This window comes from Bubalus bubalis, chromosome 9 (assembly GCF_019923935.1).
Source record: "Bubalus bubalis isolate 160015118507 breed Murrah chromosome 9, NDDB_SH_1, whole genome shotgun sequence".
Classification (NCBI taxonomy): Eukaryota; Metazoa; Chordata; class Mammalia; order Artiodactyla; family Bovidae; genus Bubalus; species Bubalus bubalis.
The window spans coordinates 40,558,695-40,586,337 of NC_059165.1; the positions used below are offsets into that span (position 1 = coordinate 40,558,695).

The window sequence follows — 27,643 nt, forward strand, 5'->3', positions numbered from 1 at the left end:
AGCACTGCAAACAAAAATGTGGTAGGTTATCCTGTAGCTTGCATTAAAAAATAAAGAAATTATTTCAGATGGATTGATTCAAACCCCATTGATTATATAATGTTTTCCACTCCTTACCTGAAAAATAACAGAACTGTTTTGTAAATGGGGTATAACAGCAGCTTAAAGCACGCATAAATGTTTATTGAGAACTGAAAACTCCTCTACCTCATTTTTGAATTTAGGACATTATATATGTCATAAGTAGTTACTGCAGTATGACAACTATTTTATCTTATATTATAGAGAATTTAAAATTGAAAAATGCTAATATGTATCTAAAAGCTTGTCATTTCAAGAGTTGTTCAAGGATTTTTGAAGAGGCTATGGTGACAGCAAAATGAATGTAATTATATTCCTATTTTGTGATCAATGTCTGCAGTATGTGAAAATTGAACAGTACTGCTTCTCCATGCAGAAATCTATTATGTAAAATGTTTAAAGTAAAACTTCTTCTTGAAACTTTACCCACAGCAAAAAAAAAAAAAGTAAACATATCTTCTTGCAAATCACCTCTGATAATCATACCACGCTTTCATGTTTGGTTCTCTGATAAACCTCCGTTTTATATGTATCAAGCTTAGCTTTTCTTTTCACACTGCAGTATAAATGAATCTTCAGAAAATTGGGGCTGAATAAAGGAACAATTTCTTGTGGTTAGAGTGAAAAAAATTACCACCACACATATTTTTGTAGAGTGCCCTATATTATTAGAAACAGGCATGCTAGCTAAATATGGAAGTCCACCTAAATGAAAGGAGACATTTTTTTCTTCAACTGGAGTGAACAGCAGAGCATAACACCTAGGAGGAGGATGAATGAGCAATTGGGGAAAATGACAAACAACACTGAAATAGCAAAGAATTGCTATAAAAGAAGCAGACTCTGCCAGTCATGACAGTTGGTGCAGAGGGAGCTTCTGGGGGCAGGAGAATTCTTTTGTAAGAACCTCTGACAAAACAGCACATCACCCCCTGATCTCATGACTCTGCCACACAAGGGAGATATACAAGAGGAGGCTAATGCCACATGCTTCTTACTAGCTGAAGACTGATTGGAAATCTCTTGAAAATGACCTGTCTGATAAGGTCATGGTTCCTGGAATAAGCAATTAAGTGCAAAATAAACACTTCTTAGGGATTCATAACATGCACCAACTGACATCGATCGTAGTAATCTAGTAAATGACCTTGCAATTGTATTCAGCAATAAACATATGAGTGCTTTATCGTGCTTATGGCAGACTATTGAGTGATGTATTTTATCTTGCAGTACCAATGATGCTCACCTTTTGACTTGATTAAGTGTGTATATGAACAGGGATAAATTGGTGATTTAACACCATTCTGGGGTTCCCCAAACCCACTGCCCTTAAAGTGGTGTGTTGGCAAAGGATGGTGAGAGGGAAAATAGAACATGATCATGTGAAAAGGTAAAGACATCCTGCCTTCACTCAGAGGACTGTATCTGCTTTTCTCCTTGACAGGAAGTGATACTCAAAAGGGCTGCAGATCTGGTAGAAGCACTCTATGGGATGCCCCACAACAACCAGGTGAGTGTGCTGGGTCTCGAACCTTCCACATTCAGCGGAAGCTCCCAGAGTCCTCGTGAGAATGAAAAAGCGTGAAAATTATAAAAGCGCTTTCATGAGTTCAGAGTAAAAGTCATTCAGGCCTAACATGTTGCAAAGCCATTCAGTTCCTCTCTCTTCTTTTGTAAATCTTTTATTGCCTTTTCTAGGGAATAATTTTTCTTATGAGAAAAGGTACTTTATTTAAAAGGAATCTCCTGTGGGAATATAGTTCATCATTGAAGAAGAGAGTTACTGGTGTTCAATTTTATTCCTTTCAGGTTTTTGAGAAAATTTAGGAGGAAAAGGGGGCTTAATTTCTTCTCCTAAAAAGTGTAACAAGGCCTGAACATTGTCTGCGTCTGTTTCATAGAGCAATTCCATGTTTCTGATTCAACTTGCTCAGGAAACTACAAGTCTGAGATAACCCTTCCTTTTTTGTGTCGCTTGAATCGGTTGGTGTCCAAGGGACACAGCCCTACTAATACTTAAGGACACACTTAACACACTAACACTGAAGGACACTTAACCTTCCCTTAACTTCGTCCAGGGAGATGAATTTCAGGGCACGTGTGCACACATGTGTGTGAGAGAGTGACCCCAGAGTTTTCTGTGTTACTGGTGGGGAAGGGAAGGCCCCAGGTTGCTGTCCCGTACTGCAAGGTAGTATGGAGGACTGGCTGAGTTAATCGGCTGTCAAAGTCACACAGAGTTATGCAGCCCAGCTTTGTCCTTAAGGAGGTAAGTGTCCTTAAATGCGGTCTTTGCCTCTCTAAGCCTCAGTTGGCCCATCTGAGGTATGGGCTTGATGATGATGAGACTGAACACACAGGTTTGTTGAAAAGGTTGCAGCAGTTAGTGCAGTTAATCATGGAAAGCCCTGAGTGCAGCCTGCAGTAAACACTTGGGATGTGGTACTCCCAGGAATGTGACTGGGGCAGTTAAACGGGATGTTCCTGTTACTTTTCAGGAGATTATTCTGAAGAGAGCGGCTGACATCGCAGAGGCTCTGTACAGTGTTCCTCGCAACCACAGCCAGCTCCCGGCACTCACGAACACCTCAGTCCATGCGGGAATGATGGGCGTGAATTCCTTCAGTGGACAACTGGCCGTGAATGTCTCCGAGGCGTCGCAGGCCACCAATCAGGGTCAGGAGCCCTCCCTTGTCCCCACCCCTACCTGGGCTGATTTCCTTGCCCCTTCCCAACCTCAAGCTACCCCTCCCCATTTATTTGACACAAAAGAGTTTATTTAAAAAAATCCCCCCCCCAAAAAAGGGAGATTCCTGGGTCTGTGTGTATCAGATATTATTGTAGACTTTTGGTTCTAGCCATCATGTCTGGTAATCTGATGGGGGGTGGCTAGACAGGATCCATGAATTTAGCCATCTCTGCATTCGACTTTTCACTGTAAACCATGACTGACAGGTCCCAAAGAGGGCTGGAATTGAAGTTCTGGAGGGGCCAGAGCCTATCATCCTCACCCAGGGAGTAGGAACCTGTTACCTCCAGGGTACATCTCTCAGATTGGGATTTATTTCTGTTCCAAAATGGTAATTTATAGGTCCTGCATTGCCACTTCTCACGGGCCCGCTAAGTATTTATGATCTCCTGAGAAATGTGTCTTTTGCTCGCTTCCCATTTTAATCACAGAGCTAGCACCACCAACCCACCCATGAATCACTCAGCCCCTTCCCTTTGGGATGTGGTGAGGGGGCAAGAGACAGAGACCTCCTTTCCCCCAGCCTCCCAGGCCCACCACCCACCTGAATGCCACCCTCATCCTTGCTTTCGCCCCCGCCTCTCAGGTTTCACCCGCAACTCAAGCAGCGTGTCACCCCATGGGTATGTGCCGAGCACCACCCCCCAGCAGACCAACTATAACTCGGTCACCACGAGTATGAATGGATACGGCACTGCTGCCATGTCCAATTTGGGCGGCTCCCCCACCTTCCTCAACGGCTCAGCTGCCAACTCACCCTATGCCAGTAAGTAAAGATGTGTGTCCTGTGTTTCTGCACATTTTTTGCTTCAAAACCTGGGCGTTGTGCTGTGTTGGCTCATTGTGCAGGCTCTGCCCTGCCAGGTGTGGACCCAGTGATGCAACCCAAGGCAGCACTGTCTCCAGCAGGAATCTCTGCCCTCCTTGCTCATCATTGCATCATTGCCTCCTTGCCCTGTCTCTCTAGCAGAGCTTGCCTGTAACCAGAGTAGCAATGTGAGGTCATTGTGAGAACCCAAGCTTCCAGTCAGACGGACCTGGGTCTGACTCTTCTACCAGTCACTCACGTGGCTCTGAGCAGGTTCATCTCCTCTCTAAACCTCAGTTTTCTTATCTGTAAAATGGGGAAGGAACCCACTCTCCCTCCCACACAGTTGCTGTGAGACTTGGATAAAAGAATGCATGTAATAAGCTTGTCCTAATGCTCAGCCCATGGGTGATGCAGTTAGTAAATCTCGGTAATAATCATAATGATAGAAGGATAATCTTAAGTGGTGCTAGTAGTTTAGCATGGTAATGACTATCTAAACCTTAAAATCTTTTATTTTTAAAGATATTTACTTAAGTGGCTGCACTGGGTGTTAGCTGTGGCATGTAGGATCCAGTTTCCTGACCAGAGATTGAACGTGGGCCCCCTGCATTGGAAGCATGTAGTCTTGGCCACTAGGCCACCAGGGAAGTCCCTCTCCTTTATTCTTGTAATGTTTAGATTTTTTTTCCCTTTGTGTTTAATTTGTACAAAGAAAAACCAAACATTCAAACCAAAAAACACACTTTATTTTTCCCCAAAATTTGGCATGATGAAAAAACATATACAAGAAATTGTTCTTTTGTGCATTGCCCCCTGTCTTAAAGAAGCTGAGGTTAAAGGATTTATTTTTTTTAAGTGCAGTGTTTCAATTGCATCTAAAGAACCTCAGGGAACTGGCGTCTTTACATACAAAATGTCATGAGCTATGTCTCCACTGTCTCTCGATTGCCCTCTGAGGATTTTTACATAGAAAACCAAGTTCATCTTGGACAGTGTGGGTGGCTCTTCTGGTGTATAATAATTCTAAGCTCTTAGAATTTTGTGAGCTGATAGAAACTGTGTTGTTACATGAAAGAATAGTATAATTTTTAAAAAAATGAGAGTCTCAGCTAAAAATGCTGAAAATGATGCTTTCTCTGAGAGAGGAAATGCAGAGTGTGCTAGGCTGTTGAAAGAGGAGAGATCATTCTTGGCCTTTGCAAGAAGTTTAACTTCTGAAAGTAATACTTAGTGCCATTTACCTTTCGGCTGAATTTGTAGGCTCAGTGTGAGCTAAACCTCTGTATTTCTTTATTTCTACTTGATCTGTTTGGAATCAGCAGCTTGTTGTACATTTAAAATTCTCCCCAATAATCTGCATATATTACATCTGTCTGCTGAAGCATCAATGTTTGGGGCCAGTTTCACGTTAGACTTTGATTCATCAAAAGATTGTTTCTTACAAATTTATCATTTCAGTGTTCCCGTTTCTACTCAATCAGAAAAGGTTTCAATCATGACCTGAAAATTAAAAGGTGGCATTCTTAATTAAATCAATAACCTAATTGCTATATGGTAGCAATTCAATTTAGGGCCTTGGATTGCTCTGTCTTCCTAAGGCTGTGCAGACACCCAGCGACCTGAGCCTGAGATTGCATCTGTCAGACTGTGAAACTCCCAACATTTAATTTCCATTAATTGATTTCCTCAGTGCTCACAAATATAGTATTAAATTCTCAAATAGGCTCTCAGATGGGACGGTTTTATCTGCATAAATGCAAATAAAACAATAAACAAAAAGCCCAGCTGATTTGAATTTTTGCCTCCACAATATTTAATTATTCATAAACCACTCATGTTGAAAAATTCCAAACAGAATAAAAAATAAAATAAGACATTTCCACTGGTGAACACCCTTTCTGGTGTGGTGTCTGATAACTAATAATGTTATAACAAATGGAACTGCTTGACTATATTTCACCCCTTCCTCTGTTAAGGCCCCCCTCAAACACCCCACCTCTAAATACACATAATGATCGCATTTGCCAACGAGATTAATTGCCTTCCTCAGTGAACCAGCAGGATTTCAAGTCTACGAATATTTAAAAATCAAACCTCCAGTGCAGGAGTTTTGCAATTTAAATGGGTGTTATTATTGAGTGCATTTTCACATTTACAAATCCTAAGAGATGTATAAAAATGCTGGTCTCATTAAAAGAAAAGTACAGTTTAGAAATGTTTGTGAAAATCCTGAGGATTGGCGGCTCCCTGTTCTGCTCCATAAAACATCCAGTGCGTTTGGGTTGTGTAGTGCTGAAGGCTGATTAGAAGAGGTCATTTCCCCCCATGGCAACTGCTATCTGTGACTGACTTGATAAGCTCTTCCCTAAGTTTCCAAAGCCAGGAGGTTGAGGGGGAGGCCACTTACTCGGGGTTTGGACTGTGGTATGCTGCTGGGAAGGGGCCTGTCCCCTTGTGATCTGTTTCCTTTGCAGGGTAGCCTCGTAGACAGAGCCCTGCACTGGGGTGTGGTTTCCTAACTCACCTTTCAGTTCACTCACTGGGGCAAGTCACTGGACTGTTTTCTGAGTCTCTACTTGCTTGGTTTGCTCAGGTGTAAAAAGGATGTAATAGGTCCTAGCCAAGCAAGCTACTGACATAGATGCAAAAGATGTGAAGATTCCTGCAGGTGACAAGGCAATATAGAATGTTTATTACATAATGTGGAAAATAATACAGTGAGGAGGAAGTACCTAGAATTTGAATTAAGTGCCTGAAAAAATCATCGGACAGGACTCATACTTTTCTCTGGGGTACAGAGGAAATGGAAGGTGGGTGTGTGATGGCCCTAAGTCCTGAGTGTAGAGGGCTTTCGTGTGTACAATATCTATTTCCTAAAGTGACCTGAGATGACTAGCAACTAGTGAAAGATGAAAGGCCAGGTGGAGAGGACCTGCATCACTCACACTCTTTCATATCCCCCAAGCAGCTAGGTTGTCTCTCTCTCTGAGTCACCAGAGATCTCCTGTCATTGATAATCCACGTCCCCACCACTCCCAGACTGTGAGTATTTACATAAAGCTCCGATCCTGCTGCTTATTAGCTCACACGCATGCATCTCTGTACAGTTCTGCAGGAGGTAGAAAGGATTTGGAACTTTGACTTGTAGTCCCTCTTTAGTCACTCAGAAAGCACGTGGTGGATTATTTATCCATCTGGCCTCCTACCTACCTCTATCTATCTGTGTTGTGGAACATGGAGATACAGTCATATCCTTCAAGAGGGCTTCTTCCCAGGTGGCTCAGTGGTAACGACTCCACCTGCCAATGCAGGAGACTCAAGATTCCAGTTCAGTCCCTGTGTGGGGAAGATCCCCTGGAGGAAGAAATGGCCTGTTCTTGCCTGGGAAATCCCCATGGGCAGAGGAGCCTGGTAGGCTACAGTCCATGGGGTCCTGAAGAGTCAGACATGACTGGCACACATACACATACATTTCAGGAAGCTGTAGTAGCTTCATGGGGAGACATCGGACACACACACCGCCATCCATTCATCAGTGCCTTAAATTAGAATCCTGGAATTGCCTTCAACTCGCTCTTCTTTCTCATACGTCTCCTTCTGCTAGTGACCACACCCTCTCAGTCTGGCCACCTCCTGTCTCTTGTATCCCCAGGCCCTTTGCTAGAACCTCAGTATAGGCCCTACCTGAAATACTTTTGGCACCTCCTCCATGAAACCTTCTTTGGTTTCCCTTCCCCGACTCCCCAGAGTGGGCCATACTTAGTGTTGAAGCTATTATGTGATACTATTCCCTTGGTAAGAACACTCTTGCCTCCTGGCCTGAGATGCTCTAGCATACTGCCTGGCACATAGTCGGCCTACAATAAACACACAAAAGATCACGGTCACCACCAACAAAAGGAAACACATGCCAGGTACCAAACGATGAAATCTGACAAGACCCTGAGAGTTTAGGGAAGGCTCGTGCTAGAAGGGTGGCCTGAGTGGGGTGGGTGTCAGGATGCCAGGAGAAGCACTGATTTTTCTTTTCCCCTTGCCCCTTAGTCGTGCCATCCAGCCCCACCATGGCCTCCTCCACAAGCCTCCCCTCCAATTGCAGCAGCTCCTCCGGCATCTTCTCCTTCTCACCAGCCAACATGGTCTCAGCCGTGAAACAGAAGAGTGCTTTTGCGCCTGTCGTCAGACCCCAGACCTCCCCACCTCCCACCTGCACCAGCACCAATGGGAACAGTCTGCAAGGTAAGCCCCAGGCCCCACCTGGGGCCAACCAGATGCCCCGACTCACCTTCCCAGGGCCTGCAGCAGACGCGCTGCTGCTCAGGGCTCACTCGGCCTTGGGCTTGCCTGCCCCTGTCTGCCCTCAGCTCTTCTGTTCCTGTGTGTTCGCCCTTGTTGGACCTGGCCCCAGGCCCCCCATATCCCTCCTCTGCTGGAGTTGCCTGTGCAGTTCTTCCAACTCCAGCAGTTCTGCTCAGGCCCTAGATTTCCTTGAGAAACACCGTCACCACTTACTAATCGTTTCTCTTTCCTCTCTCGTTCCCTGTGGTCACCATAATCAGATCAGTCTTTTGTGGACTCTAGCAAGTTCTCCACTGCAGGGTCTCTCCCGGGACTGGCCTTCTCCTGAAGTAGGTTCCCTTCCTGTTGCCTGTGTCAGCATGAACACGTGTGGGGCTGATCATGGGGAGGGGGTGTGACAGCCCAGTCAGGGCCCTGAGGTTACAACATCTTAGACCAAACACCCAAGGCTTACTACTGCTGGGAACCAGAAAGCCCAAAGTGCCCCTGGAGGACCCTGGTTCATATTAAAACTGTTTGATTTCCTCCCCCTCATGGAATCTGGAAAATAAGAGTCACAAAGATTTTAGGGGACCTTTCTATTCATTGAGAAAAAAGGAACCTTTAAAACGGGTCTACCACTTCTTACCTTCTCCTTAAGTGCTGGCACTGAGTTGGGGTATTGAGCTGCATGGCCTCTTTCCTTTCCCACAGTGGGACCGTGGGATCGGTACTCAGATTTTATAGACGAGAAAGCAAAAGACTAGTGAGGTTAGGAAATGGCTTGACTTGGAGACAATGGTATGTGGCAGACGTTGGCTTCAAACTCAGGCTCAAAAGTTCTATCTATCTCCTGCTCTATCTTCCAAGCACTATGCTACTCAGAGTGGGTAAACAGGATGCATCCAGGATTCCTAAGGCAGCTGGCAGGGAAGTAAGATCAATAAAATCATCAGTTGCCATTCTTTGAGCACTGACCGGTGCTAAGCACTGTGCCTGCTTTATCTTATTTAATCCTCACAACTTCCTGATGAAACACAAGGACCGTTATGATCTCCATTGAACAGAGGGTAAAACTCAGGCATCAGGAGAGTAAACACCTGCCCAGAGGCATAGGCAAAAACAGAGGGGATAAAAATAAACCCTCAGGATCTGTGCCCCAACCCAGTGCCCCACAGAACCTGCCTTTCAGTGTCCGGCGTGCCCATCTCACTGACAGAGCTCAGCCGTTGGGTCAAGAGCGCTCAAGAAGGCAGTCTTGTTTCTCATTGTCTATCTATACGTCCATACAAGTACTTTGTACTGACGTCAACTTACATCCATTCTCTCAAAGACTCCATGAGGGCAGTACGATCCCTATTATATAGATGGGAAAACGAAGGCCCAGTTTGCTCAGGGTCACGTATCTAGTAATGGTGGTGCCAAAACCGCAGCCCCTGCGTGTCTCCTAAAGCCGCTCCTCCTGCCTGTGCCCTCCTGACTCCAGAAGGGCCCTGCTGAGCACTGGCCAGTCTGTCCAGCAGAGGCGAGGTGAGTGCCCATGCCCATCCCTGAAACATCCCCCAGCAGAGCCATCTTCTTAGAGGGAAGAGGAAGACACTCAGGCTCTGGAATGACATTTCAGGCAATATTGTTTGTGGTAGAAAATGCTCAACCCCACTAAAGGGGAGCCACCCATTCAGCTACAAATAATGCTCTGTCACCCTGACTACACCTCCAGCTGGCAAACTGAGGATGTAATGCCTAAGTGAACATAACTTAAAATGGGTTTAAATAAGGATAAAAACGTATGGAAAGCAGAAATCTACCATTCCCAAGCCGCCAATCATAGCCCTTGTTAAATGTAGACTTGACGTCAGGAAGGAGGTGTAATGGGGTTTGTAATCAGCTGTGGAGAGGGTGGCATGTGAGAAGAAAAGGCCCATAGCTCTTCGAGGGTCCGTGACTGAAGTGGGCAGCCCTTCGGTGAGGCCAAAGGTCTTTTCATGCTGTGTGGATCAAGGAGGAACCAGGAAGGGTCTGAAAGGAGGAACTCAGCCCCAATTTTAGAACCTCCTGGATTAAGGGAACTTCTGGTGGTGTAAGGTGTGTGTATGTGTGTGTGTATACTTAAGTACTGATGAGATGGCATCAAGACAGGGCCACATAGAAGGTGTGTACATTTGTCACCCCTAGAGCGTTTCTAACCCAGCCTGCACAGAGCCCCAAAGTACAGAGCCTGCTTCCCCCTTCCCTTCTGACCTGCAGCCGTCTCCACCTCTCCAACCCTGCCTAGTGCACAGCGGGAGCATATAACTCCGGCACGCTTGTGCTCGACTTGCTGTTGTGGATGACACTGCCCTTCCCTTCTAGTTGAGTGTGGGTTCTGGTGGGTTTTGTGTTACCAGTTCTGTTATGCACCAAAGGTCCTTAGTGTCAGGGTGATGGCAGCAGAGGAAGTATGAGGAGAGAAATTAAAGTCACAGTAACTGACACCAACTTCCGGGCAGCTCTCCTCCGCCCCGCCCACTCTGCTCCCGCCGCCGTCCACTCACCAGGCAGGCCCCACCCACCCGCGCTGCGCGGCTGTCGTCTGTTTGCTTCCCCTGCAAATGTGGGCGCGGTGCGCCCCTGTTTTCAGCGGTCTCTTCCCGGGGGCCTTGGCTTCTGGGAAAAGTAATATTCTGAATGTGGGCCCCTAGACCCGAAACCTAAGAATTACCTCATCTTCAGCTTTCTAAATTCCACTTCTATTAAAAAAGACACGTAGGCTAGAGAATTGAGGAGGAGACTCTCTGGAGTTGTGGTATTCTCCTCTCGTCATTGTTAGAGTAACAGCTGTTTCATTTGGACCCACCTTGTTCAGAATTGTGATCATTAAGACAGGGCAAGTGACGGAGGAAGAGTTGGTTAAGCAAATTGACCATATAAGCAAGATTAGAGGTGACACAGTTAGGCTGTTAAAGTGTTTTAAAGGTCTATTTACCTCTAACTACCACTCTGCTAATTGTCCATCACTCTTTTTTTTTTTTTTTTTAACCAACTCCTTAGAGATCCGTTTCCTTAGCAGCCCTTTCTCAGCCCCTTCTGGTGACAGCACACATTTACTCCTCAGCAGATACACACTGTGGCCTCATGTGATGGCGACGACAATGGTCAGAGCCACTCATGTGGGAGGTTTTCTTCCCAGCCTGTCGTCTTCACCATCTCATGTGTTCCTTCCAACCAGCCTTAGATATAGGCTCCTTATTGTCCCCATTATACAGATGCAGAAACTGAGAGCTGAGAAGGCTCATCCAGAGTTATAGGACTAGCACATCAGGGGAGATTGGGGTTAAGCCCCAGCCCAACTGACTATTATGTACGTATGAAAGTGTTAGTTGCTCTGTCGTGTCTGACTCTCTGCGACCCCATGGACTGTAGCCCACCAGGCTCCTCTGTCTATGGGATTCTCCTGGCAAGAATAGTGGAGTGGGTTGTCATGCCCTCCTCCAGGGGGTCTTACCAACCCAGGGATTGAACTTGTGTCTCCTGCGACTTCTGAATTTTAGGTGGATTTTTTTACTGTCTGAGCCACCAGGAAAGCCCCAATATAAGCCCCTATGTTAAACTAAATGGTCATATTCAAGCCACTGGGCAACCAGCTGTGGAAGTTTAGATGAGGGAAAGATTAGGGAGAATTCAGACCAGCCTCATGGAGGTTGACTTTGAACTGGACCTTGGATGAGGGGCAAGTAGGATTCAGGCCCAGGGAGATGAGGTGAGGGGGGGAGGCATTTTAAGCAGAAGGTTTAAGGATAACCTGAGCCAGAGTCTCGTGTGGTAGCCACTAAGCCATGTACCCTCCTAGAGCACAGGTACCAAGAGGCAGGGAGAAAGGGTAACAAGGAAGTCCTTACCTGGGAGTCAGGAGCTCTATTCTTATATTTTAGAATTTTCAGTTTCTCCTGTGACTCCAGCTGGTTTTCTCTCCCAGGTAGGTAAAACCTTTGACAGTCTACCATTTGCCTGAGACATCTGTAGGACAAACTCTTATCTATCTCAGTATTTCTGGAGTCTCATAAAATGTTCTGTTTTAAAAAAAAGAAAGAAATGGTTATGGTCAAACCTCAAAAATGGTGCTTACTATCTTGGAGTCACAATGCATGCAAGTTTAATTAAAGGCTCTAAGACACCCAGCAGCTAAACAGAACAGAGTCTCCCTCTTAGTTCTCTGCACTTATTGGCCCATTAAGACCAGTGGACATCCTATGAAAAACTATGTAAAATTTAGACATAGTTTGGATTTAAAGATAACAACACAGAGACATCTCCTTCCATTGTTATCAAGATGTCATTGGTCAGTCCTGATCTTAGACTCCTCAAGTGTGTATGTTTTCAGAGGCTTGAGTTACCTCATATGCTCAGTTATAGTCCTGGAGACACACTTTCCCTTCTCCCAAAGCTGGGCCCCTGAAGCATGGATTCTATCTAATTTTGGGCCTCAAAGGATTTCATTAAGAGATAGGCAGCCCCCAGAATGCTGTCACCATGTCACTGGACCTGCCCCCAAGGTGGGGATTTTAAACCCTATGTTCCGGACAGTCTCCGCAGTGAAGAATGAACAGAAAGCGTACCCACATAGTGCTTTTCTCCCCTTTCCCCACCTCGCTGGCGCGCAGGCTGGCCGGCCCCACCCAGCTCTCCACAGTCTGGTAGCACATCTCCTGGCATTGTGTTCTGCTTGACGCACATGTTGAGTTTGTGCAAGCTCGTGCCCTCGTCCTGTTCCCGATTAGCGCCGCATCCTTACACATGTGGTGGTTCGAGGACGTTCACATTCCACCCTCTCATTCCAGATTTCTCCCAGCTCGGCAGAACTTTGCATTTTGTCTTTGTTCTTATCCAATTAAAAAATGCGTTGCCGCTGAAGCCAGTAGTTTTCTGAGCTTCTGTCAGGGAATGTGAACACCCAGCTGCCAGGGGGATGGCAGAGCCACTTCGGTCTTGTGATGCCCTGGCACACATTACTCTGAGAGTGTGGGGGTGTCGTGGCCTCACGGAAATCTTCATGGGCCCCACTTGGGCAAGTCTTTGTGCCAGCACCATTTCTGGAACATTCTAAGCCTCAAACACCCATCCATCTCACCCACATAAGTAATCTTGAGGATTACGGCACAGACACAAGAAAAACAGCTTCTAACATCCCGGGAGCTTCCCCGCAGTCATGCAATGAGGTTTTTTTATTAAAAGGCCTCTTTAGCGTGCCTAAACCCAGAGGCCACAAACGGGACTCCTTGCCCAAAATTCACTCATCAATAAGGGTTCTGCATCTGGAGTCTAGGAAGTGATGGAAGAGATTTAGGGAGCAGTAACCCCCTGATGTTACGTGCAAAATTCTGGGTGTAAGCATCTCCAAGCCTTCTTGGACAGAGGTTCCCTGGCTTCCATTAGACCCTCAGAGGAGTCCGAGGACCAATGAAGGAGAGGGAGGGAAGTGGGGACAGACCACAGTCACCCCTAGACACCCCCAGACTGTAGGTTTGTTTATTTGGCTTTGATTTTAACTTTTTGCTAACACATATAAACTGGGCTATTTTATGTTTTAGAGACTCCACCTCTCCACCTTCTCTGGAGTAACATGTGGTGGCTATGTGGAGGCATTCTCACGTGGCAGCAGTGAGTGCCACTCTCGCTACAGAAGGCCTGAGTCTGGCTGAGCCACCTCAGTCCCCACAGCGGGAACCTGGCTCACTTAGGATGCCAGCCTGGGCTCTCAACGTGCTGGAGTTTTTAACCCCTGTGTCCGAGATTAAGAAACACTGTTAGCTCTGGACTGGCAGCATGTTAGTTAGCTTTGCTTTATAGCTTTTAATGTGGCCATAATAGAAGTTTCATCTTATTGATTTAACACATTATTCAGGTATCAGAACACTGAGTAGGTTTGTTTGTTTGTTTGTTTTTTTAATTCTGGTCATCTAGAATTTAAAAAAAAAACCTGATGTTTTTAGGGCCCCATTGATAAATTTTGACTGGGTCCACCGACCCAAATTAGCAGGAATTTTGTCCATTTTCCCTTTTGCTTTGTATCATATGGAAACTTCCTGGTGATCAGGCTCTGCTCTAGGAGACTGCTGGGCACACAGGCTAGATTTTTGGAGGAAGGCATAAGGAGACACTTCTTTTGCCAGAGGCCGTAGCACTCCCTTGGGAAGGTCTGCCTTTTAGTAGAGGTGCCTGGACCTACCTTCAGCCTGGAAGAAAAGATCCTTAGGGAGGCAGCACCATGCTGAGCTCTCACTCTGCAAAGACCCTCTTTCCCAGTCCATCCTCCTTGCCTTTGGAGCTACAGCATCTTGAATTCTCAAGGCTTGGATTGAAATACCCAGCTTCCTGTGTCAGTCAAAATCAAGGGCTCACTTGCATCTTAGGGGCACACTGCATTTCCAATGGATCCCAAATCGTTGGGAGTTTAAGTTGGCCTGCTTTTGGCAAGAGACACTTCCTGTTTCTAAGAAAAATGGCTTATGAGGACTTACAAAAAAGACTCTAGGAGCTTTTGGACTGCAGAATGGCTCTTGCAAAACAACATTTGGATGATTTACGTGTAAATGAATCAGAAACATGTGGATTAAATTTCCTTGTGAATACAGATGGGTTTAAAAATTAACGGAAAAAGTGTTTGGCAAAATGCTTTTTTAAAAATTGAATCAAAAATGTCGGGGTCGGGGAGGGGAAGCAGAGGCTTGCAGGGCTCACAGCACTCAGAGCCTCACCTGGCCTTCCCGTGTCTACTGAAGGCTTTGGGGCTCTCTTTAAAAAAGCCCATTCTTGCAGACATGAGAGCTGGGAAATTTAGAGGGTCACTTCCTAGATGCAGTCACCACTGACAAGGACATTAATTTAAATTTAGAATTGCCAACAAAAAGAAAGCAATGACTTCCTTTCTCCGCCTGACAGGATGCTAAGCCATCACTTAAAGCCAAAGATGGCTGCCTCTTGCTTCTAATGTAAGCACTGCTCTCATCTCCACATATTTCAAAGCTGCCATCCTGAACTCTGCACTTGTCCCTTTTGAAGTGTTTCATGTTGGACAATACCTAGTTGATATAAGGAAACACAGCCCAGAAAAGTTTAGCAGTTTGCACTAGGTCACACAGCTAATTTAGCAGCAGAAGTTAATAGGAGCCCAACTCTTCACTAGGAGCTTATCAAAACTAAGCACTTCATATTGGTCATTAACATTTAAATCTCCCACAACTCTGAACAGTATCACAGCCCTAGCAAATACACCCCATTCCTAGCCGAGGAGGCAGAGAGGTTCACGGAGACAAGTAAATAAATCTGGGTGGAAAAGGAAGTGGCGACCCACTCCAGTATTTTCTTGCCAGGAAAATCCCTTGGACAGTGGAACCTGGTGGGCTGCAGTCCATGGGGTCGCAAAGAGTCAGACACGACTGAGCATGCACGCAAGCAAGCAAGCACCTCTGGGGGACTTAGCAAACGGAAAAGAGGTGGAATGTGGGCCTGTGGGATTCCATGCTCTTTTAATACAACTGTGTGAGGCCTCCTAACAATGCTTTGCAAGATTTTTAATTCTCCCATACAGCTTTCCCTTTGCCTTAGGATCTCCTTCAGCTTTCCTAGGCTAAAGTTTTCTAGAGACATGGTCAGACCATTTCAGAAACCTTGACTGCAGCAGAGGTATAGGGGACACCCTCCCTCCTCATCCCCCAGGGAATGACATCTCCTGGAGCTGGCTGCTTCTCACCCCAGGCCTGAGGACTAAAGTGGAGGCGCCCAAATCGCCGCTCCAGTCCTCAGTGCTCAGCTCTCATGCTAATACAGGACACAGGCAGAGCCATGGTTTTTTGTAGTGATTGCTGGCTGTTACGGTGGGCCAGTTTTTCATTTTATATTTTGGAAGTGAAAGCAAGGGGGAAAAAGAGTGACAAACTGAAAATTCCCACTCCTTTGCAAGCGATGGGGCTCTAACTTTCCCAGCAGTATTCAAACTCTGACTTGCCAGTTATGTCTTAAAATTGAAATCAGATTTGGAGGGACGTTTAGGATCATCTGTTAAAGACACATATACTCACTGATAACACTACATTCTTAATAAAGTACATGTATATTTTGTAATTAAAAATTCCTTCCAGGGAAGATGAGAAAGCTCACTTGTGGCTAATGTTCAACGAACATAGTGGGGTGTGGGTGTTTTTTCCCATCTTTTTTCTCTTTCAGTAGGAAGTTTGGACACAAAAGCCACTGACTCTTGTCTTCTCTTTCCACAGCAATATCTGGCATGATTGTTCCTCCCATGTGAAAGAATTGCCTTGAAGAATTTTATTAATGAAGAGGTTGGATTCTGCTACAGAGAGTAATCTGATACAAGTCCCAGAGTGGAACTTTTAACTCAGGCCTTTTTAAGAGGAATCACAATAACTGCAGATTTTTAAACAAACTATATCGCCGACCTAGCAAATACTGAAATTGGAAGGGATCTGCTAACGCAGGGTGTTGGTTACAGTTGTTGTACCTCCCACGTCCTTGGGGGGATATATTTATTCTGTGTTGATAAAATCAAATCCACTTTTTCTTTCCTTCTCTCTTTTTTTTTAAGCTTAACTGCAATCACTTGTCTTTTATAAACCGTAAAGCTGTATACAAGGGACACTATAAATAAGACTCCATGTTTTAATTTATGATGTTTTTAAAGCTGTGTAAAAGGAGAATGAAGTGGTGATATTTACAAAAAAGTTTAAAAAAAAAGGAAAAAAAAAAAAAAGCTTGTATGGGACAGAATAGGAATGCCAGTTAGATTTTTTTAGGAAACTAAGGGTCGGCTTCTGCGCCTTAAAGCATATCAAGTCGTAGTTACTCGGACAGTGCATTTCCAGTATCTAACTTAACATGCCACCCTTTAGCAGTGCAAGCTTATTCTCCCTTTCGTATTGTTGTCTTAAGTAACTGTGTAAATAAATGCAGCCTGGAAAGTTAACCAGTGATGTGAGTGATCACATTTTCCCCTTCTACTCAAAAATCCAGTGCCTCTAGACAGATGTTAAAACTGCATATTTAAACCTGATAGCACTCTCTCTCTCTTGCTTATGTCAACTTCTTCTGAAGCCGATGGCCTCTCGAGAGCTTGGAGGCACACACACTGTGTGAGCATCTCCTTTGAGATTGCATGGAACAGGGTCAGGCACAGAATTCCAAACTATTCCCTCCAGTTACTTATCAAGTCAAAATCCCAGTAACACGCTGCCATTTACAAGGTTAAAGTTTACTCATCCTAAATGCTGACTTCATCCCAATCCTCCAACACAGCAGGTCTTTGAGATTTCCCATTCGAGATTAGCGCCTCTATCAGTCGACCCTTACTATTTGTAACATAGTAGATTGAAACAATGGGTTAAGTGCTTTGGAATCAAGAATAAAAGGAAACTGGGAGAAAGGAGAAGAAGGTTGAGACCTCAAAACACAGTTTTCTGTTCGATGGGAATTTTTGCTCTCATTATCTGGGAAGTGTTCTTACAATAGAAGTTAATGGCGAAGATGCAGCAAAGCTCTGAGGATGCATTTGCCTGATATTTTTTTCTTTGCTGTTGTGTTTTTGTATGTAGTTATAAATACTGTAGATTTTTTGTGATTTTTTGCCAAAGTTGTTGTTCTATTTATACATTTTAATGTCTTAAGACGGTTTTTCAATATCATAAAAAGATTTTACTGCATATTTTGCAAAGGAAAAAAAAAAGCTCACTACCTTTAGCTTGCACATACTTGCAAAATTAATTAAAAGGCTTTTTGTTTTAAAGGTGATTTTGTAAGATATCCATATAAATAATGTATTTATCTTTGGAATTTGTACATTGCTTTCCCCTTCCTCCTTTTCCTCTGACTCCCAGTTTATTTTATTGTGTATGTTTGCTATGTGAAAAGTGCGTATTTGTTTGGTCACCTATAGTTAGCTGTTTCAATGTGATTTTTAAACATTTCATTTATAGTTATTTTTAGTATTGTTTTAAACCATGCTTCATTTTTTTTTAATTTTCACCCAAAAGCCATTGTCTATTTTTGTATTATTTGTAAGTTAAGAAGTTTTTTCCAATTTATGGCAAAAAATAGTAGCATATTATTCTTGTAGCATTTAGTTCCGTAGATTAAAAAAAAAAATGTATCCTTTGCTTTGGAAGCTTACAGAAGAAAACCCTAATGCTGTTTTACTCTATTAATATGCATGGAACCTCTCCCTTTGGAGTGACGCATTTTGTGCATTAAATTCCAGGGAGAAACTTCATAGAAATCAATGAACATACTTTCTTTCCTAAGTCTGCTTGTATATTTCCTCTGTCTTTCACATAAATATAAACCAGCAGATTGGATGCCTTAACAATGCAAATCATATTCATTTCACTTGTACATTGTAACTGTGCACCAGAACTGTCAGTCATCACTAACATTCTAAGAAAAAAGAAAAAGAAAAAAAAAGAAAGAAAAAAAAAAAAACAAAGAAATTGAAAAGCACAAAAGAACTGTTTTGTTACCTTAAGATAATGTAACTTTTTCTAGTAGAGCAAGAAAATTTACAACAATGCTGCAACTGTGCATGCCCCCATATGGATTTTGCAATGGTTTTCACTAGACTGTCAAGAGTGCGATTTTTATGGGTTGGGGCGGGTGGGGGAGGGGTGTTGCGGGAGGGAAGGGAGGGGAAGAAAGCTGATTTTTCTTGGTGAGAAATAATAATGATAAATAATAATAAAACTGGAAAATGTAAGCAAAGTGGACACATTGCTTCTCGGTACTCAGAAAGGTTGTCTGGATTTGTGTGGTAAGCGCTGGCCTGAAGATGTGTACAATTTAAAGCCATATTTTGTCTGGTGAGCCCCTTAACTGTTTGTGAAGGACCCCGGGTCAGCCGGTGAGATGTCCGGCTCAGTCCCTGGTGACAGACGCCACCCATTGTCAGCCATTGTAGTGATTAGAACTTTTCTTGAAAGTCCAAAGAGCCTTTAAAATGTGTATAATTTGTGTTTTGTTGCCTCTATTTACATTGATTAGATGAAAAGACATTCTGGCCCTCTGACCCTCTCTCTTCTACATGGAACTTTTTTACAAATAAAAGATGTTCCCCTAAATACAGAATATGGCTTTAAGAAGAAAACAAAATAGAGAATTCAACTAAGATTTCAGTTTGGGGGGAAAAATACAGCTTCTGGATGACTGGATTGCATAACACACCCTGGCCTCACATTGTACTAGGATGCAGCTTAACGAAGTCATCTCTAAATCTAACCTTTCACCTTCCTATCAGACTTTTGGAATAGACACACACTGTACAGTTCAATCGTTAGAGAACCTAACTACTGTAGAGATTGTTATAATTTTTTTTTTTTTTGCAAACATTCAAGCTGTAAAAACTTTTCAACTTTCACAATATTTAATTAAAGTTACTTCTTGTCTGTGATGGCAGCTTCTAGTTGTGTGTTCATTTCTCTATTTCAGATGAGCCCAAGTCCAACATAATGTAAAAAGGTCTGTGTGTGCAATGGCGTGGGGCCAGTGTTATCACCCAGAGAAAAGCAGCAAGAGGAGTCCTGGGACACCCACTTTCCCTCTTTGTCAGTGCATGGGCATTTGCTAATCTGGAATGCAAATTGAACTCACACAGCGTGCTGCTGCCCTCTGCTGGCAGCAGCTGGACACACAATGCCCATCCTGGTCTGAGCCAAGAGCCCCGATTACACTAGGCAAGCCATGAGATCCCCTGAAGTGACTGAATTATGAACCTAGGATCTGGCCTCGCTGGAAAGTCATCCTCCATGTTGCAAGTCTGAACCAAGCTCTTCACATACCACTGCTAATTAATCCCAGTGTGCTTTCTGGTCAATTATGTGCCCTGGTTCACTGAGGAGGAGGCATGTGTGAACACAGAACTTTCCAAGATCTATAGTTTTAAATCCCATGTCGATAAAACATTTCTCCTGTTGGAAAAAAACAAATTTACCTAGGGTCAAACATTCCACAAACACCCAATGGGCACCTACTCCTGTAAAACTGTTTCACTTTAATTTCCATCATCATCATAAGTCTCTCCAATTGCACATTCAATGCTTTCCCTACTTTTACAATTATTGGACATGATAAGCTTAATGATGCTTATAAAATGCCTCGAAAACTCAGCAAATAGGCCATGCACTAACAGAAACTTGATGACCAGAGCTGCTAGGTCATCCTGCAACGACCATCAGGATCATTTGTGGTGGGCATTGCTGATACACTTTTGCTCTGGAGTAGAGCCCAATCTGAGGTGATGAAAGAGTGTAATGAATAAGTTAATAAGCAGAGAAGCCACCATCCTTATCTTAAATCCATGCTGATTAATTTGGTCATTCAATATATATTTCTGGAATTCTGTATCACGTACGGAAGATAAAAAGGGAACAAGAGTCCCCTGCCCTTAGGCCACTCATAATCTCAGACAAGAGGAATCTATACTCAGAGTAGTTTAGAGTGTTAAGGACAAGACACTCATAATGCTCCACAGAATAAGACGGGCATCCACACCTCTACATACTGGCTTCTACTTTCCTTAAGGCCTATTTCCTGGAAGGCCTACTTATTCACATAGACCTTGAGGGTTTCATCTGGTACCAGGTGAGGCCTGGAGGATTCTATAACAAGCACAGCAACACTGATCCTGCCCTCATGGATCTTTATAGTTGAGTGAGGCAAGGAGACATTAACCAACCATACAAGTCTAACTAACAAACTGATAAGGGCAATGAAAAAGTCTAGAATGCTCTGAAAGTGCATTACAGTGGGATCTGTTTTTAACCTGAAGGGTTGGGGAAGGCTTCCAGAGAGAGAGAGACATCTAAGCTGAGATGTGAAGGATGAAGTCAGCAGGTGGGGTGGCACCAAAGGAGAGGGAATGAGAGCAGATATAAGGATCTAGGCTTTGGGCATAGACAGGGCCCATTCAGGAGAAGGAAATGGCAACCTGGAAAATCCCATAGACAGAGGAGGCTAGTGGGCTACAGTCCATGGGGTCACAATGAGTTGGACACGACTGAGCATGCATCTGCAGGTGCGGCCCATTCAAGAACAGGAAGACTGTGTCTGTGGAGTACACAGCTGTGCGAGATGGCACTGAGGAGCCTGGGAAGTTCAGAACAGAGACTTAGGACCTACTATCCGTTTGGCACTTCACTGGTTTGCTAGGATGCAGTAGGCAAACCAGTCATAGCTCCAGCCTGTAGGGCCTGAACCAGTGGTCATAAACTCAATGCTCTGTATCTGACCACAGAGACCATGATGGTAAACCATGAGGTGGGTAAGCTGGGGTAAAAAAACAGACAAGGAACCCTCGCTTACTCCAGGCAGTTGTCCCCACATGGGAATGTAGCCCCAGTGATGCCCATCTTTCATTTTTCAAGAATGCCATTGTTGAATTATTTGAATATTATTGAATTATTTTTGTGTGAAATTCTCATTTTTTAAATGCTGCCATCTAATCCAAAAATAGTGCTTTCAAAACACTGCATTGGGGAAAAAAGAAAGTCCATGGGCCTCTAAGAATGTCAATTTGGGACTTGTGGCCAAAAGACAAGTTATTAAAGGAGATGTTTACCCAGCTTGATTTGAGGGTCCTATTCACATTCCTAGCACTAGGTTAGGAAGGCTGCATGGAATGGCCTGCCTGCATGGTGTAAACAGACTCTCCAGGCAAATAAGGTAAAGCAGGGCATGGAGGGCCATGCTCAATGCCTCTAGAGCTGGCTATGTGAAGAAAACAACGTTAAATTAATCAAAAGAAAGGAACGTGGGGAAATGGAATATATAATTGTGAAAAAACTCTCCATATCCTACAGTAGCCATGTTCAATGTTAAATATACAGATAAGTTTTTTTTTTTTTAATAAATTTCCTTTTGCCTTGCCAAAACACCCTCATTGAAAAGTTCATTTTTAAAAGATGTCCAGAGAAGTAAACCTTTTCCAGCACACTATGCTCATGGCCATGCCTGCCCTCACAGGCTCCAAGTCACATTCTCAAAAATGTTGCTCCTGGAATGATTATGCTGTCCCTCCAATATCTCAATTTCTTATTCCTCAATATTACTATCTAATCAGCCTACACATATTATCTCATCTTAGACAAAATACGACTAGACCTCACTTTGCTCTCAGTCTGTCCATCAGCCTTCTGCTCCATTTTATAGCAAGTCTTCTCTAAGAGGTGTCTGTCTTTTCTTCTTCATTTCTATTCTCTTATTATCTTACAGTAGATAATTTAATGACAGACAGGTTCCAAATAGGAAAAAGAGTACATCAAGGCTGTATACTGTCACCCTGCTTATTTAACTTATATGCAGAGTACATCATGAGAAACGCTGGGCTGGAAGAAGCACAAGCTGGAATCAAGACTGCCGGGAGAAATATCAATAACTTCAGATATGCAGATGACACCACCCTTATGGCAGAAAGTGAAGAGGAACTAAAAAGCCTCTTCATGAAAGTGAAAGAGGAGAGTGAAAAAGTTGGCTTAAAGCTCAACATTCAGAAAACGAAGATCATGGCATCTGGTCCCATCACTTCATGGGGAATAGATGGGGAAACAGTGGAAACAGTGTCAGATTTTTATTTTTTGGGCTCCAAAATCACTGCAGATGGTGACTGCAGCCATGAAATTAAGACGCTTACTCCTTGGGAGGAAAATTATGACCAACCTAGATAGCATATTACAAAGCAGAGATATTACTTTGCCAATAAAGGTCCATCTAGTCAAGGCTATGGTTTTACCAGTGGTCATGTATGGATGTGAGAGTTGGACTGTGAAGAAAGCTGAGCACCAAAGAATTGATGCTTCTGAACTGTGATGTTGGAGAAGACTCCTGAGAGTCCCTCGGACTGCAAGGAGATCCAACCAGTCCATTCTGAAGGAGATCAGCCCTGGGTGTTCTTTGGAGGGAATGATGCTAAAGCTGAAGCTCCAGTACTTTGGTCACCTCATGCAAAGAATTGACTCATTGGAAAAGACTCTGATGCTGGGAGGGATTGGGGGCAGGAGGAGAAGGGGACGAGAGAGGATGAGAAGGCTGGATGGTATCACCGACTCGATGGACGTGGGTTTGAGTGAACTCCAGGAGTTGGTGATGGACAGGGAGGCCTGGCATGCTGCGATTCATGGGGTCGCAAAGAGTCGGACATGACTGAGCGACTGAACTGAACTCTTACAGTAGATAATTATCTTACAGTAGATATTTGCTGTAATGATGCACAGTGGGGAGTCTTAAACTTTGCAAACAAGGGATCAAACATGTATTTTACAAATATCCTGATAACCACCTAGAGAACAAATTGGAGAGAGGCAGAGGGTAAAGAGAACAATTAGGAGTCATTGCCATGGGTAAGGCAAAAAAATGCGTAGCTTGGACTAGAAGCATGGGAAAGGGGAAAATAGATAGGATTAGACATATTTAGCATTTGATTATGGTCAACAATAGTGTATCACAAGCTTCAAAGTTGCTAAGAGACTAGGTCTTAAATGTTCTCACCACAAAATGAAACAATTATGTGATGCCATGGAGGTATGTGTTAGTGCTAAGGTGGTAATCACATTGCAATTAACATGTCATACATCTTAAACTTACACAATGTTAAATGTCAAGTATACTCCAAGTAAAAATATCTAGTGGATAAAACCACTCTGATTTGGTGATGAGGCAATGTTAGGATTGGGGGAGGAGGAGAAGTCAAGATGAAACTCAGTTTTCTGATTGAGACACCCACAATTAAAGAAGTGGTTGATGTCTCTATTTGGGCTGTTTCCTACTATTAAGCTATGGAGCTTGGTAGTGTAATCCTTTCCTACCGTTCCCTTTGTTTTCCTTCCCTCTTCCAAGTATGATCCTCTTCTCCAGAGGTTTCTATATTTACATTAGGAATGAAATTCAGTTCCCGGAACTGGAAATATTTTGCTACTTTTTTTTTTTTAACTTAAGTATCAAGCAGTTTTATCTCTTCTCTCTAGAGAGTTACGCTACAGTGGGACTGATTTTTATCTACTTGGCATACTTTTTTCCCACTGATTGTATAATTTCCACATTCTATATTAAGAAGGAACGTTCTGAGCCCTGGAGTGAACCACAGGCCTGAGAGCTGACTCTTTGCAGGAAATATATTGCACAGGGAATTAGGTTATAAGGAGCATCCAGTACTCCACAAAGAGTCAACAAAATGTCAACAAAAAGGAGGGCATTCCATTGAAGTTGATTCTTTAAATAACATAGATTTGGGTGGGACTCCGCAAGGAGTCATGGCCATAAAATGAGGGAGAGCAGGAAAAAATGAATTAGAACCATCAGCCATGCCTTCTCTCACACATTTGTCTATTCAGTATATTTTTACCAAGGACTTTCTCTGTGTTAAGCACTTTGCTAAGGGCTGGAGTTTAACTGTGTCTTAAATAGACCCATTTCCTTCCCCCCATTACTGCCTAAAAAAAAGTTGGACATGACTAAGTGACTAAGCAACAACAAACCCTACTATATCTGAACAAGCCTGTGGCTCTGTCTCTGCATACATGTCAACACCCACATTTAGTTTAAAAAAAATTGATCCCTTATTCAAATGCCTTAAAGGCATTATAAGAACCTATCTGTAAAGTCCACAGCAATACCTGCTAAAATTCTCTTTCCTCTACCATCCTTTTTCCTACTCTCCTTACTCAGACGCTACTTTGCTCAATCCATCTGACAACAGTCTATTCTGAGTTGATGTGATTTTTCTTTTTACCCCAACCCCCACGCCAGTGCATTATTTTCTCTCACTGCATTGTCTTTCTTCCAGCAAGAAAATCTTTCCTCTTCAGCAGAGCTGGGGAAAGGAAAGACATTGGAGTGGCCAAACGTGATTCCCTTTGACAACTGGGGGAAGGGAAAGTCCATAAACACTTCCTTGTTAATAATGTTTGAACATATTAGACTGTGAGGGGCAAGAATAGGGAGCAGTGAGCACATAGAGCAAGATTCATGGGTCCACTCCTATTTGAGAAACAGTCAGCAGGGCTTCCCTGGTGGCTCAGATGGTAAAGAATCTGCCTACAATGTGGGAGACCCAGATTCGATCCCTGGGTCAGGAAGATTCCCTGAAGGGAATGGCAACAAACTTCAGTATTACCTGGAGAACCGCATGGACAGAGGAGCCTGGCAGGCTGCAGTCCATGGGATCACGGAGTCAGAAACGGCTGAGTGACTAACATTTCATTTCATTTCAGAAGGGTAGAGCTGGTAGGGGTGGGAGGGTGTGCAGACAGCATTCCACATGGAAGCTGCACGTCACCCAGAGTGGAAGACTGCTCCTCCTCCTCATTTCATCTCCTCCACTGTCATATCCTTTTCCGTTTCCTTCTGTGTAACACTCCTGATCAGTGTTTGGCTCACTGGTAGCTCTTCAAGCAGAGCAATTACTCTGATGATTCCAGCACCACTATAGGGAGACCTTCTCCTTCTCCCTGCCTTACTTCTGCCTGCACCATGGATTTATTGCATGGGATTCTAGGGATGTGGTCAACTTTTCTATAATCCTTTAAAACCAGCTGTAACCAGATGAAAGGTTAGGGATCCCCAATACTGCTCTTTCTAATTCAAAGGTAAACATTCCTACCCTAAACTTCATGCCCCAGTTAGAACTGGACATGGAACAACAGACTGGTTCCAAAGAGGAAAAGGAGTACGTCAAGGCTGTATATTGTCACCCTGCTTATTTAACTTATATGCAGAGTACATCATGAGAAATGCTGGTCTGGAAGAAGCACAAGCTGGAATCAAGACTGCCGGGAGAAATATCAATAACTTCAGATATGCAGATGACACCACCCTTATGGCAGAAAGTGAAGAGGAACCAAAAAGCCTCTTGATGAAAGTGAAAGTGGAGAGTGAAAAAGTTGGCTTAAAGCTCAACATTCAGAAAACGAAGATCATGGCATCTGGTCCCATTACTTCATGGCAAATAGATGGGGAAACAGTGGAAACAGTGTCAGACTTTATTTTTGGGGGCTCCAAAATCACTGCAGATGGTGACTGCAGCCATGAAATTAAAAGACGCTTACTCCTTGGAAGGAAAGTTATGACCAACCTAGATAGCATATTCAAAAGCAGAGACATTACTTTGCCAACAAAGGTCTGTCTAGTCAAGGCTATGGTTTTTCCAGTGGTCATGTATGGATGTGAGAGTTGGACTGTGAAGAAAGCTGAGCACCAAGGAATTGATGCTTTTGAACTATGGTGTTGGAGAAGACTCTTGAGAGTCCCTTGGACTGCAAGGAGATCAGTCCTGGGTGTTCTTTGGAAGGACTGATGTTGAAGCTGAAACTCCAATACTTTGGCCACCTCATGCGAAGAGTTGACTCATTGGAAAAGACTCTGATGCTGGGAGGGATTGGGGGCAGGAGGAAAAGGGGACGAGAGAGGATGAGATGGCTGGATGGCATCACCAACTTGATGGACATGAGTTTGGGTGAACTCTGGGAGTCGGTGATGGACAGGGAGGCCTGGCGTGATGCAATTCATGGGGTCGCAAAGAGTGGGACATGACTGAGCAACTGAACTAAACTGAACTGAACACAGTTGTGGAATGGACTATTAGAGGCCTATTTGCAACTCAGCACAAGAAATCTCTTGAAGTCACTTATTCCTTCTTTGCTTAATTAGTCAAATATATAAGTGCCTCATATAGGCCAGACATCATTCTAGTTGCTGAAGGTAAGAGCCGTTGGACATGGGCAATAATTCAGCACAAAAAAGCATATTAATAAGCAAACATACACATTGAGAAGAGCCCTGTGAGGGAAACTGGCAGGATGCTGTCTGCCTCCTCATCTTACTGATGGTGGGCTTGGACACATGACTTGATGCAGTCCCTGGAACATGAGCTCGCACGATATAGGCAGAGGCCACAGATGTGACTGTGAATTTTGACTTGGTTCTTACACACCACAGATATGCCAGGAAGAGAGCTTCCTCCAAAAAACTGCTGAAACTTAAACTTGGATCCTGATGTGTCCATACACAGAACAGACCGGAGCCCACTGACATCTCGGAGTTGAGCTGCGCTGACCCTCGGCCTACAGCCCACTCACCCAGACGTGCTGACAATATCAGCTCTTCCTTGGATCTACTGTCCTGCAAATCTGCAAGGGTGAGAATTAAAACTTGCTGTGTTTGTAAACACCTGTGCTTTGGAGTGATTTCTTATGTGACATTATTGTGGCAATAGCTGATTGACACTGAAATAGAAGCCTAGATGTAGGTGCAGTTGTAAGAAAAAACTGAAAACAAATTATTTTAAAACTCAGTGGTGGGTGGTGAGGAACCAGTTGGAGGTTGGCAGAATCATGACCAGTGGTATGCAACAGAGAAAATATTTATTAAGAATTTAATAAAACATGGTAAAAGTAATACCCGAGATAATCTAGACAGGTAGACTGGGAGTAGGCTAAGGAGATTTGGGAATGAAATATTAAAAGCCTGAGCTCATTGTAGGTAGCTACATTTGATAAGATGCTATATGAAAGAGATGGGCTCAGAAAACAAATGGTTCAGTTTACAAACACAATTGAGAAAGAATACAGAGAACTCAGAAAAGTTGTCTATGTAAGGCTAAGTGATAATTAGTGGAGATAATTAAGGAAACTGATGTAGTCAAAACTAGGCACCACAGAATAAACCTTAACTATCACAAACCAAACCCAAGAAATGCC

The 27,643-nt window shown here is 43.7% G+C and overlaps 1 protein-coding gene and 1 long non-coding RNA gene across 10 annotated transcripts in view; one reads left to right on the forward strand and one right to left on the reverse strand.

The window, feature by feature from the left end:
• The window catches only part of EBF1 (EBF transcription factor 1), a 430,756-nt gene extending 412,327 nt beyond the window's left edge, over positions 1-18,429 (forward strand). For 6 of the 9 annotated variants that reach the window (XM_044947384.2, XM_006052632.4, XM_006052633.4 and 3 more), the window contains 5 exons: positions 1,526-1,591; positions 2,580-2,757; positions 3,417-3,596; positions 7,686-7,880; positions 16,172-18,429. In XM_044947384.2, coding sequence (XP_044803319.2) covers positions 1,526-1,591; positions 2,580-2,757; positions 3,417-3,596; positions 7,686-7,880; positions 16,172-16,203 — 651 coding nt within the window. In that variant the 3' untranslated portion in view covers positions 16,204-18,429. Of the gene's footprint in view, positions 1-1,525; positions 1,592-2,579; positions 2,758-3,416; positions 3,597-7,685; positions 7,881-8,200; positions 9,538-16,171 lie in introns of those variants that run through there. The other 3 variants (XM_025292321.3, XM_025292319.3, XM_025292320.3) reach the window with 3 other exon arrangements.
• Positions 1-27,643, reverse strand: part of LOC102403646 — a 473,607-nt gene that overhangs the window by 7,453 nt on the left and 438,511 nt on the right. The window contains exon 10 of the long non-coding RNA XR_006553239.2: positions 11,798-11,968. This is a non-coding gene — a long non-coding RNA (uncharacterized LOC102403646). The remainder of the gene's footprint in view (positions 1-11,797; positions 11,969-27,643) is intronic.